Below are 16036 nucleotides of genomic sequence, written 5' to 3'. Positions count from 1 at the left end.
CTCAAACTTGTGATGTCATCAAGTATAAAGTCTGAAGCTGCTCCACAGACAATGCATTGGGAAATATTTTATAGATGATGACACACAGAGAGCACCCAGGGGAATGTTCTGAGACTGAGTTCATAGGTACATGTTCTGTTTCAGAACTGAGAATGGGGGACTCTGATGTAAACAAGACGAAAGTCTTTCTCTGGTCTGCAACCCCTTAACAATTGTGTGTTGTATTGTATTGTACCCATTCTGCAATCTGTTAATAAAGTTTTCAATCAAAGAATAAAACTGGGTCCATAAAATCTGTCTCCTATTCAATGAGACAAGTTTGATTCTTACTTCTGGATTCTGGCTTTATATACTTTTTAGAGCAGCTCATGTTCACAAATATTGATGGAAATAACATGAAATAACATTAGAATCTTTCATTCGAGTGGCGTTCCCATTTAAAGGAACATGCACGTGCATCTGTCTGCCAGCCGGGGTCGCTAAAACGTATCGGAAATTATTATGTTGCAGTTTGTTCCTGTCGAACTTCTCTGAACGCCGGACGCTCGGTGGTCATGTGATCTGGGTTGTTATTGCTAGTTAGCTCTGCTGGTAACTGCTTTCATGTTTTGAGGGCTTTTCTGATTAACTGAGTGATTGTGGTGGAAAGAAGTCATAATGTTGTTGGTTTTATCAGACGAACATAAAGAACATCTGACCTTCCTGCTGCAGGTCGAAGCTGCAGGTAAATAAAAACCTGTTTATTATTCATATTATCATTCTTCTGTGTAGATGTTATTTTCGCTGTAACGTTAGAGTCCAACTGCACTTCACATAGAATATGTATTATTCTGTCCCAACAGTTACTTGGATGAGTTGGTACGGTTTGAAAACGATGTCTATTTTATGTTTTATTGTGTCTTATATATGATGACAAATTAAATACAATTTTGGGTTTTATAAAATATTTGGAACTGTGTTTTAGGAAAGCAGTTTATTGTGGTAAAATGTATTTAATGATGTATACTTGTATTAATCTTTATTAATCCCCTTTGGGGAAATCTCCAACTCCAGTTGTAATGCCGGTACCTTTCAGCCGTGCTGTTGGATATAAGATAAGATAATTTAAAGGAACATGCGTCCCGATGAGGTACTCAAAAAATTTAGCGCCCTCCAACCTAACAAGGCCACTGGCCATGACAACATCCCCTCCAAATTCCTCAGAGACGCAGCAGCCGCCATCACCCCAGTCATCACACACATAATAAACCTCTCTATAAAACAGGGGCACGTCTCCAAGTACTTCAAAATTGCGAGAGTGACCCCTCTGCACAAAAAGGGCAGCAAATTAGACCCAGGCAACTACCGCCCTGTTTCTATTCTTACCTCCATCTCGAAAGTCATGGAGAAAATAGTCTACGAACAGGTCGAAAAGTACCTGGCGGAAAAAAAATCTAATCTACGAATTCCAATCTGGCTTCAGAACGTCCCACTCCACTGACACATGCCTCCTCTATTTGAACGACCACATCAAACAAGAGGTGGACGCGGGCAAATACTGCGGCATGGTCATGCTGGACCTACAAAAGGCCTTCGACACTGTCAATCACTCCATTCTAATGGACAAGCTAAAAGCAATTGGTTTAGCTTATCAGTGAGCTGGATGCAATCCTACCTTGAGGGGAGAGAACATATGGTAGAGGTAAACGGTACTCTACCCCCCCCCCCCCCCCTCACAGTGAGCTGTGGTGTTCCACAAGGAAGCATACTAGGACCGCTACTCTTCCTAATTTATGCAAATGACATGTCGTCAGCCTGTGACTGCAACTTGTTCCTGTTTGCGGACGACTCAGCCCTGCTGGTCTCTGACAAGAACAAGTTGCAGGTTGAAAAAACCCTCAGCTCGGAACTAGGCAAAATCTGCATATGGCTCGCTGATAACAAACTATCATTACACATGGGCAAAACGGAGTCCATTCTCTTTGGTTCAAATAACAAACTCAGCAAGACCGACGGCTTCTCAGTTACAGTGGGTGACAATATTGTCACAAGGAAAGACGAAATTACCTACCTGGGTTCCATCCTAGAGGCAAATCTTTCCTGTGACAAAATGGCATCCAATGTAATAAAAAAAGTCAACCAACGAACTAGATTCTTGTACCGGATCTCCTCTCTGGTAAACAAGAATACCCTGAAGACTCTGGCAGGAGCACTCATTCAAGGGTACTATGACTATGCGTGCACCTCATGGTACCAAAGCACCTCAAAGGCGCTTAAAACAAAATTACAAACATCACAAAACAAACTGGTCAGACTACTACTTGACCTGAACCCCAGAACCCACCTCACCCCTGCCCACTTTGACAACCTAGGATGGCTTAGAGTAGACGACAGAGTACAGCAACTTGCAATGGGCCTGGTCTACAAGATACACTATACGACCGGGGTGCCCATATACATGTCAAAATACTTCCCAAAGGTCAGTGAATACCACAACCACTACACCAGAGGAAGCTCAACAAATCATGTTAAACCCAGATTCGGCTCAAACAAGGGACTACACACGTTTCGCAATTATGCCACAACAATGTGGAACGCCCTACCCAAAGCTGTAAAGGAATGTGAATCCCTGCCCACATTCAAAACCGCTCTTAAAGAGCACCTACGGGAGGCTGCAATTCTAAACTGGCCACCGTAAATGCCCAAAACCCCCACCACCTCCTAATAGACAGTCTCCTCCCCACCGCATGTATATATCCCCTCCCCGCCGTATGTATATTTCTCTCCCACCCACCCACCCCCTCCTAATGTACAGTCCCCTCCCCATCATATGTATATTATACTCTGTCAGGATCTAGGGGTAACAGTACTGTATATTTGAATACCGTTTATGTCACAAATGTATCAGTACTAAATACCTATATGTCCCTATGCCATAAATGTCATGTATGTTGTGTATGTCATAAATGTCTATATGAATTGAAAATGGGGGACCCTGATGGAAACAAGACTAACGTCTTTCTCAGGTCTGCATCCCCTTAACAATTGTATGTATTGAGCCGTACTGTATTGTACCCATTCTGCAATCTGTTAAATAAAGTTTTCATTCTGTCTCTGTCTCTGTCTCTGTCTCTGTCTCTGTCTCTGTCTCTGTCTCTGTCTCCGTCTCTGTCGCTCACTCGCTCCCTCTCTCTTGCTCGCTCCTCTCAGTGGTAGGGGAGTTTGGCAGGATAGCGGTGGAGTTCCTGAGAAAAGGAACCAATCCTAAAATCTACGAGGGAGCAGCCAGTAAGTAGGTCTGGTCCAGGACCTTATATATATATGTTCTATAACATGTTCTTCCTTTGCTCCAGGACCTTATATATATATAAATAATATATATGTCTTGAGATAAAGGCGTGGATGAGTCACAATTTCCTGCAACTAAACAGCTCCAAAACGGAAGCCATTCTAATCGGCACCCCACACCAGATCAAATCATCCCCAATAACCAGCATCACCTTTTCCAGCCAGAACATCCCCCTCTCACCTGTAATAACTAACCTGGGCACAAAAATTTACCCCCACCTGACCTTTGACCTCCCACATTAAGCACCTGTGCAAAACCTCATTCTTCCACCTTAGAAATATAGCCAGAGTCCGTCCCTCACTCACCCTGCCAGATGCGGAAAAGCTTGTTCACGCCTTTGTCTCCTCAAGGCTTGACTACTGCAATGCACTGCTCATCGGGATCCCTAGCAAGAGCATCCAGAAGCTCCAGTACATTCAAAACTGTGCTGCTAGGATCCTGATGAGAGTGCGGAAATATGAACACATCACACCCATACTCCATTCCCTACACTGGCTCCCTGTCTCCTACAGGGTTGAATACAAGGTCTCCCTCCTCACCCATCAGTGCATCCACAGCAACGCCCCCTCCTATCTAAAGGAACTCATCGCTCCCCCGACCTCCACACGCTCCCTCCGCTCTGGACACTCAAAACTCACTCCAACCCATACCTTCTGCTCAGCTGCTCCTCGGCTGTGGAATGCCCTCCCTGACCATCTGAGAGCACCACAGTCCGTTGAGGTTTTTAAAAGGGGCCTAAAAACATTTATTTTTAACAAGGCATTTGCCTGAATTATTCTTTTACTTTTATTTATTATTCTTTTATTTTTGTATCTGTATCTTTCTTCCATTTCATTGGTTGTTTTATTCATTTAATTTTTTATCTTTATCTCCTGTAGCAATTTGAGATGTCACAAATGTAAAGTGCAGTACAAATTGAATTTATTATTATATATATCTGTATATTCTATAACATGTTCTTCCTGTGCTCCAGGACCTTATATAAATATATCTGTATAATATATAACATGTTCTTCCTGTGCTCCAAGACATATATATAATACCTGTATATCAGTATATTCTATAACATGTTCTTCCTGTGCTCCAGGACCATATATTTATAAATATATCTGTATATTCTAGAATCTAGACTATAACATGTTCTTCCTGTGCTCCAGGACCTTTATATATATAAATGTATCTGTATATTATATAACATGTTCTTCCTGTGCTCCAGGACCGTCCAGTCAGTATTTATGAACAAGCACCACTCTCCTAAAGCTAGAGATCAGATAGGCCTTTCACACCGGCCAGGCTCCGTGCTGGAGCCGGTTCCCGAACGCAATCTCGCACCGGCCGGCACGCTCACACCAGGATTAATTGGTTCAGAACGTGACAAATCGCACTGAATAATAGTTGGTTATTCCTCGCGAACAGTGACATCATCAGTGGCCGTGTCATATTCTAGGCTGTGAAGGCGAGCGTAAAAGGGGGAAAGTAGAGTCGGCATTGCACTCAACCGATCCATTCAACAGGAAGCGATTTGCGACTGATCTCAAAACGAGATTAGATTAAAATCTATTGTTATGATACAGCAGAAGTACAATACACCATCCAACCAGAGTGGATAAAGAAATGCTCCAGAAATGAATATGCGTAGGGAAAGGCTTAGCGAGTCAGCGCGCGAGCGCACACACAAACACACACGCACTCCCCATCCCAATTTACCTCTCGTGCCAATTCTCCCTCCCCTGTCCTGATTGTTGCTCGCATATGCCCCCCACTGGCCGGTTGTAGGGAGGATAGAAGCCTTGCATCACATGTCCCCTCCGATACATGTGGAGGCAGCCTGTCACATCTTTTCACCTGCCAGCGCGCACTCTCATTTGGCGAGGAGTAACGTGTAGGAGGCTCACACTGCCCCCGCCATTTTCCTGACTTTGCTGTGCAGGCGCCCCAACCGACCTGTAGGAGTCGCTGTTCACAACGACCAGACTACCACCCTTCGACTTCCCACCCGCTAACTCTGCCAATTGAGTTAGTATGATGGCCGGCCCAAGCCGGAGGCAACGCCGACAGCCGGATTCGAACCCGGTGTCTCTTGCGTTGGTGACGAGCGCAATGTCCGCTGCGCCACCCAGCCGCCCCGCGCTGTATACGTTTGAAATGAATCGTTCCAGCAAAGTAGGCTTCTATTATTCGAATTACTTGTTTGAATGGGTATCATAGTAGTAAGTCCTACTGTAGAACATGACATATTAGCATGACATCTGATTTATTAATGTCAATACTGGACGACAAGCGCAATTGGCTCTTGACAATTGTAAACCATGGATTAGTCAGTCACAGTTAACGTCGGACCATTAGCTCAACTGGTTAGTGCTGCTACCTCTGGATCCAATGGTCCCAGGTTCAAACCTCTTGGGTACACAACCTTTTTATTTTACTTAAAGTTAATTAATTTATCCACTCTGGTTGGATGGTGTATTGTGCTGTATAATGACAATACATTTGAATCGAATCTCATTCCGAAATCACTACTTGTTGAGTGGATCACAACCATATGAACACGACAGTGGCGAAATTATTATGTGCCCTATATAAAACAGCATTGCACCATGCTGATCCACTCAACAGGTAGCGATCTCAAGACGAGATCCAATTCAAATGTATTGTCATTATACAGCACGAGTACAATACACCATCCAACCAGAGTGGATAAATGAATTAACGCTAAAAAAATGTAACCGCGGTCAGGTGGCGTAGCGGAGATTGCGTTCATCACCAACGCTTTAGACGCTGGGTTCGCGTGTTCGAATCCAGCTCCCGGCGTTCGTCACCAGCTTGGCTGGCCGTTCACACTAATACAATTGGCAGTATTAGGGGGTGGGGAAAGCTGGCGGGTGGGTCCTGGGCGTTGTGGACAGCGACCCCTACAGTTCGGTCGGGGCGCCTGCTCAGCGAGGGTAGGATCTGGAGAGAGGTAGTGCGGCCTCCCACACATTACACTCTCCCAGTGAGAATCTGCGCGGCCAGGCTGGCTGCCGGCTGGCTGCACATGCGTCGGAGGAAAGCATGTGACAGTCTCCGGCCTCTCGGACCAACAGTAGGGGAAAGTGCGCAACAACCAGGAAGGGGGTTGGGAATTGGCATAACGACTAACAGTGGGATGGGAGAAAAAATAAAATAAAATAATTAAATGTAACCGAGAGATTTGAACCTGGGACGATAGGATTCACAGGCAGCCGCACTAACCCGTTGAGGTAATGGTCCGACGTTAACTGTGACTGACTAATCCATAGTTTACACTTGCGCCAATTGCGCTTGTCGTCCAGTATTGGCATTAATGAATCAGATGTCATGCTAATGTGTCATGTTCTACAGTAGGACTTACTACTATGATACCCATTAAAACAAGTAATTCGAATAATAGAAGCCTACTTTGCTGGAACGATTAATTTCAAACGTATACAGTGTGTGTGTGCGCTCGCGCGCTGAGGCTCGCTAAGCCTTTCTCCACACATTATGTTTACCTCCGCCTGAGTAACGCCCCCCCTTTGATGACTGAGACGGTGGAACGTTGGTTCTCCTTAAATAGGGCTGGTTGGCCAGAGAGCACCAAGGTTCAGAGGCTCCAGTACGGAGCTGGTGCTAGAAGCGGAGCCCTGGCCTGGCGGTGTGAAAGGGCTAAGAGAGAGAACCCTCCAATCTGTGATGTCACTGAGATGTCAATCTCTGCTCTATAGACAATGAATGGGGCTCTGACTGTATGAGCTCATAACATGTTTATGTTGAGCTGACTTTATGAGCTCATATGTTTATGTTGAGCTGACTTTATGAGCTCATAACATGTTTATGTTGAGCTGACTTTATGAGCTCATAACATGTTTATGTTGAGCTGACTTTGAGGTCATAACATGTTTATGTTGAGCTGACTTTATGAGCTCATAACATGTTTATGTTGAGCTCTGACTTTATGAGGTCATAACATGTTTATGTTGAGCTCTGACTTTGAGGTCATAACATGTTTATGTTGAGCTCTGACTTTATGAGGTCATAACATGTTTATGTTGAGCTCTGACTTTGAGGTCATAACATGTTTACGTTGAGCTGACTATGAGCTCATAACATGTTTACGTTGAGCTGACTTTATGAGCTCATAACATGTTTACGTTGAGCTGACTATGAGCTCATAACATGTTTATGTTGAGCTCTGACTTTGAGGTCATAACATGTTTATGTTGAGCTCTGACTTTATGACTTTATATGTTTATAGTGTAGTTGAGACTGTAAAGTAATGTGGTCACAACATGTTTATATTGTAGTTGAGACTGTATAGTAATGTGGTCACAACATGTTTATATTGTAGTTGAGACTGTAAAGTAATGAGGTCACAACATGTTTATATTGTAGTTGAGACTGTATAGTAATGAGGTCACAACATGTTTATATTGTAGTTGAGACTGTATAGTAATGAGGTCATAACATGTTTATTGTAGTTGAGACTGTATACTACTGTATTTTCTTCCAGCGACTTTGGGTCTTTGAAAAGCGCTTTACAAAATAAATGAATTATTATTATTATTATTATTATAGTAATGAGGTCACAACATGTTTATATTGTAGTTGAGACTGTATAGTAATGAGGTCACAACATGTTTATATTGTAGTTGAGACTGTATAGTAATGAGGTCATAACATGTTTATATTGTAGTTGAGACTGTATAGTAATGAGGTCATAACATGTTTATATTGTAGTTGAGACTGTATAGTAATGAGGTCACAACATGTTTATATTGTAGTTGAGACTGTATAGTATATAATATAATAAGCTAGAATATTGCTTTCAGAAGTCGGGGCTCTAGTCAGTGTTGCTGCTTAATGAATTCAAACAGTCAGCTCAGTATCAAAACTATCACCTTCACTGTGTGTGTGTGTGTGTAGGGAAGCTGAGCGTTGCCGTGGACACGGTGCAGCACGGTGTTGAAGGTCTGATGTTTCTGCTGACGGAGAGCTCTAAACTCATGGTGACTAGATGTCCTCACACACACCCTCACACACACACACACACACACACACACACTCACACACTCGCACACACTCACACACACTCACTCTTACTCACACACTCACTCTTACTCACACACACTCACACACTCACTCTCTCACACACTCACTCTTACTCACACACTCACTCTTACTCACACACTCACTCTTACTCACACACACTCACACTCACTCACTCACACTCACTCTCACTCACACACTAAATATCATGACCATGTTCATCACCCTCTGTCTGTCTGTCTCTCTCTGTCTGTCTGTCTCTCTGTGTCTGTCTCTCTGTTTCGCTCCCTGTCTCTCCGTCTCTCTCTCCGTCTCTCTCCGTCTCACTCTCTCTCTCTCTCTCTCTCTCTAGATCTCTGAGGTAGACTTCCAGGACTCAGTGTTGGTTCTTGGTTTCTCTGAGGAGTTGAATCAGCTTCTACTGGAGGTCAGATGTTTCTACTGAACACGATAGCGATCTGTTTGTTGTGCATGTTTTTCCATTGGGTTTCTCTTATCGGGGGGGGGGGGGGGGGGGGGCCTTGCGAGCACGGGGAGAACATGCAAACTCCACACAGAAAGGCCTGGGAGATCACCCACCTGGGGGAATCGAACCCTGGACCTTCTTGCTGTGAGGCGATAGTGTTAACCACTACGCCACCGTGCTGCTTATGGCAGTAAGGCAGTATCGAGAGTGCAGTAAACCCTGTTCCAGACCAGGTGTTATGTTTAAACCACTCCGGGCGCAGTTTTCTAGTACAGGGAAGCCTAGGGCTTCACTCGATCGCATTGGATCGTTTTCGGGACAATCGATGGATATGTTGTGCTGGATTATGTTGTGGACCAGATGGACCAGATGGCGATTAAACAATTGGAATATTCTTTTTGGAATACCCCTGACCACAGGTAAGGACTATCTGATGTCAATTTCAGCTTGATCCAACAATGTCATCATACCGATCCATCGGCGTGTGTTGTGGTAATAACGAATGCCGTTACTGGCAATCAAAGCATCAGAAACGACCCCCCTGCCTTTCATGCATTCATGATGAAACATAATACCTATTATATACATATACCATAGTATTGTGTCCATAGCTATAATATAGATATAGCTCTATAAACAAGGTGACGCACAGTGAAAATATGTAATGGAAACCTGGCCTGGCTAGAACAGGATGGGGAAAGGCCTTGGCCCTGAATGAGTTTGATGATGATGATAATAATAATGTTTGTATTGTAGTTGTATTATTATTAGTAGTTGTAATATTAATGATGATAATAATAATGTTTGTATTGTAGTTGTATTAGTAGTAGTAGTTTTAGTAATATTAATGATGATGATGATAATGTTTGTATTGTAGTTGTATTATTAGTAGTAGTAGTAGTAGTTGAAGTAATATGATGATAGATAATAATAATGTTTGTATTGTCGTTGTATTATTAGTAGTATTTGTCATATTAGTGATGATGATAATATTAATGATGATGATAATAATAATATTGATGATGATACTAATATTAACACATTCGGGGCCATTGGGATGAGTAATTAATCTCAAGAGGACCGGGGAATGTAAACAAATGTGGGGCTGTTTGTACAGCTAAATTTATACTTTATAGTATTGCTATCTGTCCATTCTCATTGTCAATTGAGTCCATAAACCGTCCCTTCAAAATAGCTTAAAGAAAATAAAAATCATTTTTATAGCGCCGTGAATATAAGCGTTATACCGGATTTGGGTCTAGTATATTTCCTGGGAGGCGAGATACAGGGCTAATGGCTAATAACGTTAAATCCAATGGCATTTCGGTACGATCCTCACGCATGTATGCATGAAAGGGGGGGGCGGGGGACGTCGTTTCTGATTATCGATTACCAATAACCGTGTTAGCCTCATTAGCCACATAGGCTGAACGCCTGGTTGGCTATCAAAACAAGGCCCGATCGGGATGTACTTTACGTGAAAAAGATCTTACTGTGGTCTGGTGGGATCGCCCCGAGCATTTCCCCGTTATCGATCGCCATCTGGTAGATCGATATGTCCATTGGCTGATGATAAATCCCCTTATTGCATGGTGAAATCTGCGATGCAAAACGTAATCCAAGCTACTATGCTACACATCCAGAATCCTGCTACTGGAAACTCAAAAAAAAATTCAAAAAAAAGTGTCCACCGTTCGGCCACAGGGAACACTGCATTATCGTGATAGCGCCCCTAAGAGGATCTGGCCGGTATTGCACTTTGTCGAATTCATAGAGTAGGGTAGATCTGCACTGCCGCTCGTGACCTTGAATAGGTTATTAAAATGGAATAAAAGCAATAACAACTTGCCACGGATTTATCCGTGCCTCTGTCCACAATGGGTGGAATCGAAACACGGAGATATACGTCCTTGGGCGCCATTGTGTTAATGATGATAATAATATTGATGATGATAATATTAACTCATTGGACGCCACTCACGAATAAAGTCGGGTTAACTCGCAGACGCTTGAGCGCCAAACCCGAGAAAAGTTGGGTTTTCTATCGTTATTTCTTTTATTTGATATTCCCATTCATAATCCATTGAGGGAGCCTGTGTTATCATTGGGAATGAGTCTGAGATCGCAAACGTCCAATACCGCCGCCTGCCGCCGGTATTGCACATCCTTTGAAACTCTCTGGCTTGGGCTGTGCATCAATCTAAAAAGTCCGGTCCGAGTTTTCCTTGTCGGGCAGGACAAGCGTTTATAACGCATGGATTGAGGAGAATCAAGCACTCCCGGTTCATGTTCTTTGGTGGATTATGTTGGCAACACGATCGACATCAATACTTGGAATGGCGATCAGATAATTGGAATATTCTTTTTGGAGTACATCCTAGTCAAGGTAAGGGCTATATGGTATCAATCTTGCGTTGATCCAAGAATCCTTTCACTGCGATCTGAGCATATGTGTCTAATGTGTGTGTGTGTAACGTATTCCGTTGGTGACGATCAAAGCATAGAAAAACGACCCCTCCCCCCCACCCTTTCATGCATTCATGATGAAACATAATACCGATAATATAGCGTTGATTTGAGATAGATTGTTGATAAAGGCGAGAAACGCCACGGTTTCTAGTGAAATGCACGTATTGCTGCATAGCGTAGTTTTCTGGGATTAGACAGGTTTACTCTAAAACTATACTCATATTCACCACGGTATAAAACGGGAATGTATGGATGAGAAAATTATTTCTTTTTCACAAATTGAACGATAGATACTCAATGTAAAATGGGCAATAGTATTATATCCATAGCTATGATATATAATATAGTTTGAGCCCTGCAAACACCGCCATGTATTCCTATTCTTTAAAAGCGGTGGCCTTCTTACCACACGGTAAACAGCGACCTCTGGCGCTGATTGAGTTAATGATGATAATAATAATAATAATAATATTAATGATGATAATAGTAATAATATTGATGATGATAATAATAATATTAATGATGATAATAATTGTTTTTCAGTTGTATCTGGAGCATCGTAAGGAGGTTCGCTCCATCCTCAACCAGCTGACTCCTCCTCTCTCCACATATCACAACCTGGAGTGGCGTCTAGATGTTCAGGTGAGAGAGGGAGGGGAAGGGGGAGAGGGAGAGGGAGAGGGGAAGAGGGAGGGAGATCTCCGTACTGGGACCTCTACTGTTCTCCATATATGTTAATGATCTTTGTATCAACCTGTCTAATGCTGCTTCCCATTTCTATGCTGATGACACGGTAATTTATTGCTCATCTCCCAGTGTTGTGCAAACGATGGAGTTCTTGCAATCTTCCTTTGACATTGTTCAGTCCCATTTTACCCAGCTTAAGCTTGTGTTAAATGCTGACAAGTCAAAGTATATGCTCTTCTCAAATGGGAATAGACTCCCAGCTGATCTTCCCACACTTGTTACTGCTGGAGAGACTGAAATCGAAAGGGTTGCTTCCTACAAATATCTAAGCATTATAGTGGATGAGAACCGTACGTTTAAATCTCACATACCGGTAGATACACTTGTGTCGAAGCTGAAGCTTAAACTCGTTTCTTTTTCAGAAACAGGTCCTGTTTTTCACTTAGAAGTGAGAAGTCACCTGATCTCGACCACCTTCTTACCACTACTCGATTATGGTGACTTACTTTACATGCATGCACCTGATCAGTACCTTAGAAAGCTGGATACTGTGTAACATTCTGCCTTACGCTTTGTCACGAGATGTGGCAATCGAGTGCACCATTGCACCTATATGCCATTGCAAGTTGCCCATCTCTACAAGCAGGGGTGCAGTCGTAATATGGGCATACATGTTCCCTCTGTTGCGCACAAAACAGATGATACACCTTGTCTCATCCTTCCAGTGAAGTCGGGAGATCAAGCAACCCCCCACCACACCTACAGGGCTTGTATTTGGTTGACGAGTCATTTTATCACCTAGACTTTGCATAATAATAGGATGCGTGCACTTCGGCCTCAGTGACGAAGGCCAAACGCAGTTTGACCGCGTTTGCCCAGCACTGCACCCCTGTCTACAAGTACGGCGATTTTCTCGATGGCTCTCTCTTGTGCACAAAGCTCTGCTTAAGCTGGTTCCCTCGTACCTAAGCGTGCTTCTGTGCACTAAGCAATACAAGTATGTAGGGCTGGACGGTATGGTCTAAAATTTATATCACGGTATAATTTGAAGCATAGACGGTAACGGTATATATCACGGTATATTAACTTATCTTAAAATGTCTATATAAATGCTTCTGAAGGGGTAAACACTGGTATGGCAGCTGTTATTCTGTTACAGCTGCTGAGCTATACTATAGCTAATGTCCATCAATATCTTCCTTTTTAATTAAATAGGTTCAAGAATCTAATCAGGATTGTTAGCAGAGAGAGAGAGAGAGAGAGAGAGAGAGAGAGAGAGAGAGAGGAGGGAGGAGGCTGCTTACTTACTTACTTACTTACTAACGTTAGCTTGCTGAGGCTACTAGTACATCGACATGCTGCTAGTGGACTGGAGCCAGCTAACGTTAGCTTGCTGATGCTACTAGTACATCGACATGCTGCTAGTGGACTGGAGCCAGCTAACGTTAGCTTGCTGATGCTACTAGTACATCGACATGCTGCTAGTGGACTGGAGCCAGCTAACGTTAGCTTGCTGATGCTGCTAGTGGACTGGAGCCAGCTAACGTTAGCTTGCTGATGCTACTAGTACATCGACATGCTGCTAGTGGACTGGAGCCAGCTAACGTTAGCTTGCTGATGCTACTAGTATATCGACATGCTGCTAGTGGACTGGAGCCAGCTAACGTTAGCTTGCTGATGCTACTAGTGGACTGGAGCCAGCTAACGTTAGCTTGCTGATGCTACTAGTACATCGACATGCTGCTAGTGGACTGGAGCCAGCTAACGTTAGCTTGCTGATGCTACTAGTGGACTGGAGCCAGTTAACGTTAGCTTGCTGATGCTACTAGTGGACTGGAGCCAGCTAATGTTAGCTTGCTGATGCTACTAGTACATCGACATGCTGCTAGTGGACTGGAGCCAGCTAACGTTAGCTTGCTGATGCTACTAGTACATTGACAGTTAACATTACATAAGGTTTTAGCGCAATGTGGGCATTCCAGAATGGCGAGGATGCAAAGCATGTTATACCATTGGACTCGTCACAGTTTACATTACACATAGAAACTGCGCGACTTGCGAGAGAAGTTGTCACACAGCCTTCAAACGCAGGGCGGAAGAGCTAGTTTGCTTCTGTGTTTATTATGAAATGACAATTGCGTGTTGACACGCCCACTGCGCGAAGCCTCTGTGCTCCTAAATTACTTTTTCCAGTTCGCACATATCTATTATGACTAATTTTATCTATTTCTAGGGGCAAATACGAGTGAAATAGTTGCGCTGTGGTTACATGACGTCATTGCTATTTTAGAGCTGCTCTACCGGTTACAAGGTATAGTCAAAATCCATACCGTAGCTCAAATTCATACCGTTTATACCGTATACCATTTATACCGTCCACCCCTACAAGTATGCCCTTCGTTCCCAAGATGCTCTGAAACTGGATGTTCCCTATATGAGAACTGAATTGGGAAAAAGGGCTTTTAAATATGCTGCTTCATCATCCTGGAACAAGCTACAGGAGGACCTAAATTTGCCAGGACTGGTCACCCTTGGAGAATTTAAAGCCATATTAATAAAAACCTACAAATTCAGTTCCCTCGGACAGTGCAACTGTGTTTGATAACTTGCCTGAAATTGGATCTTGCTGAGAATGTTTTATCTGTATTTTATTGTGATGTTCTTTTTATGTTGAAACTTTCTGCTGCATTGCTTGGCCAGATCGCTCTTGAAAAAGAGATTTTAATCTCAATGATGCTTATCTGGTTAAATAAAGGATTTGATTGATAATCTAAAGCCCCTCCTCCTTCCAGTTGGCGAGTCGTTCACTGCGTCAGCAGGTGGTTCCCACGGTGACGATGCGGTTGCTCATGGCGACAGGAGACGGTAACCATAGCAACAGAGTTCTCCAGACGGACCCCTCCACCTTGCTACATCTCATCACCTCCCTAGAGGGCGCCCTCGCCGCACTCAAAACCAACCATGCCCGCCGCATCCTGCGCAACATCAAATAACCTCCCCCTCCTTTCTTCCTGTTTAGCATCAAATAGGGTCCCTGATATAATCTGTGACAATGCTGTGCAACATCAAATAATGCCCTAACCTTTTGATTTGAAACCATGTGCAACATTAGATGATGTCCCCACTGCATCCTGTGCAACATTAGATGATGTCCCCACTGCATCCTGTGCAACATTAGATGATGTCCCCACTGCATCCTGTGCAACATTAGATGATGTCCCCACTGCATCCTGTGCAACAGGACTAGAGACGTATAGAGTTAGTTATAGTTCAGGAGGACCAGAGACGTATAGTTAGTTAGGAGGACCAGTCTAGAGACGTATAGAGTTAGTTAGTTCAGGAGGACCCGTCTAGACAGGATGCTGGAGGGACGTCTGACCTAAACATGGACCAAGCTATAATTAAATAATAACTATCATGATGATGACGTTGTCACAGTGAAGTTGAACTCGTTTGATTCTGTTATAATTGTATTTAACAGACTGAACTAGTTTGATTCTGTTATAATTGTATAGACTGAACTCGTTTAAGACATTATTCTGAAGATCAAGAGGTCGAATTCATATTCTGAATCATTCCTACTGCTCAGTGTTGATGCAGGTGATTTTCTATTGTTTGTATCATATTTCTATGTGAGATAATGTGAGTGGATGTTTGAATGGAAAAATAAAATGAATGGATGACTGATGAATTCTACTGACTGAAACAGATTCCAGCTTTTAACTTTGTCAGAGAAACCTAAATGAAACTGAAAAGCAAAGCTGGGTGATTTATTTGCACATAATCTCACACACATGCCAGTGCTCTAAACGGGTTTGCACGCTTTCATTTAGTTTGACAGTCATTGAGAGTAAATTAGTTTGAACATGTTCTCCAGTGATGTCACTCCTTGTGTTAATTACAGCTCAATGAAACGATGGATCTGAAACATTTTAATCCTGAAACTGCTATTTTCTCATGCACATAATTTAATTAAGCTGTAACTAACACATTTCAATTAATGCATAATTTCATAAAATTTCATTGAGCTGTAATTAACA

At 43.0% G+C, this 16036-nt stretch overlaps 1 protein-coding gene across 1 annotated transcript; it reads left to right on the top strand.

The window, feature by feature from the left end:
• The first annotated feature begins 577 nt into the window (after positions 1 to 577).
• commd2 (COMM domain containing 2) lies at positions 578 to 15681 on the top strand. The gene is made up of 6 exons (XM_084310202.1): positions 578 to 724; positions 3190 to 3267; positions 8252 to 8334; positions 8727 to 8801; positions 11853 to 11951; positions 14789 to 15681. Exons 1-6 carry the CDS (start codon positions 658 to 660, stop codon positions 14987 to 14989), a joined length of 603 nt encoding a protein of 200 aa, XP_084166328.1. The 5' UTR covers positions 578 to 657; the 3' UTR covers positions 14990 to 15681.
• Positions 15682 to 16036: the final 355 nt, after the last annotated feature.

This window comes from Notolepis coatsorum, assembly GCF_963971535.1.
Source record: "Notolepis coatsorum genome assembly, chromosome: 3".
In the NCBI taxonomy this organism is placed as follows: Eukaryota; Metazoa; Chordata; class Actinopteri; order Aulopiformes; family Paralepididae; genus Notolepis; species Notolepis coatsorum.
This window is presented reverse-complemented; position numbering and strand designations above follow the sequence as displayed.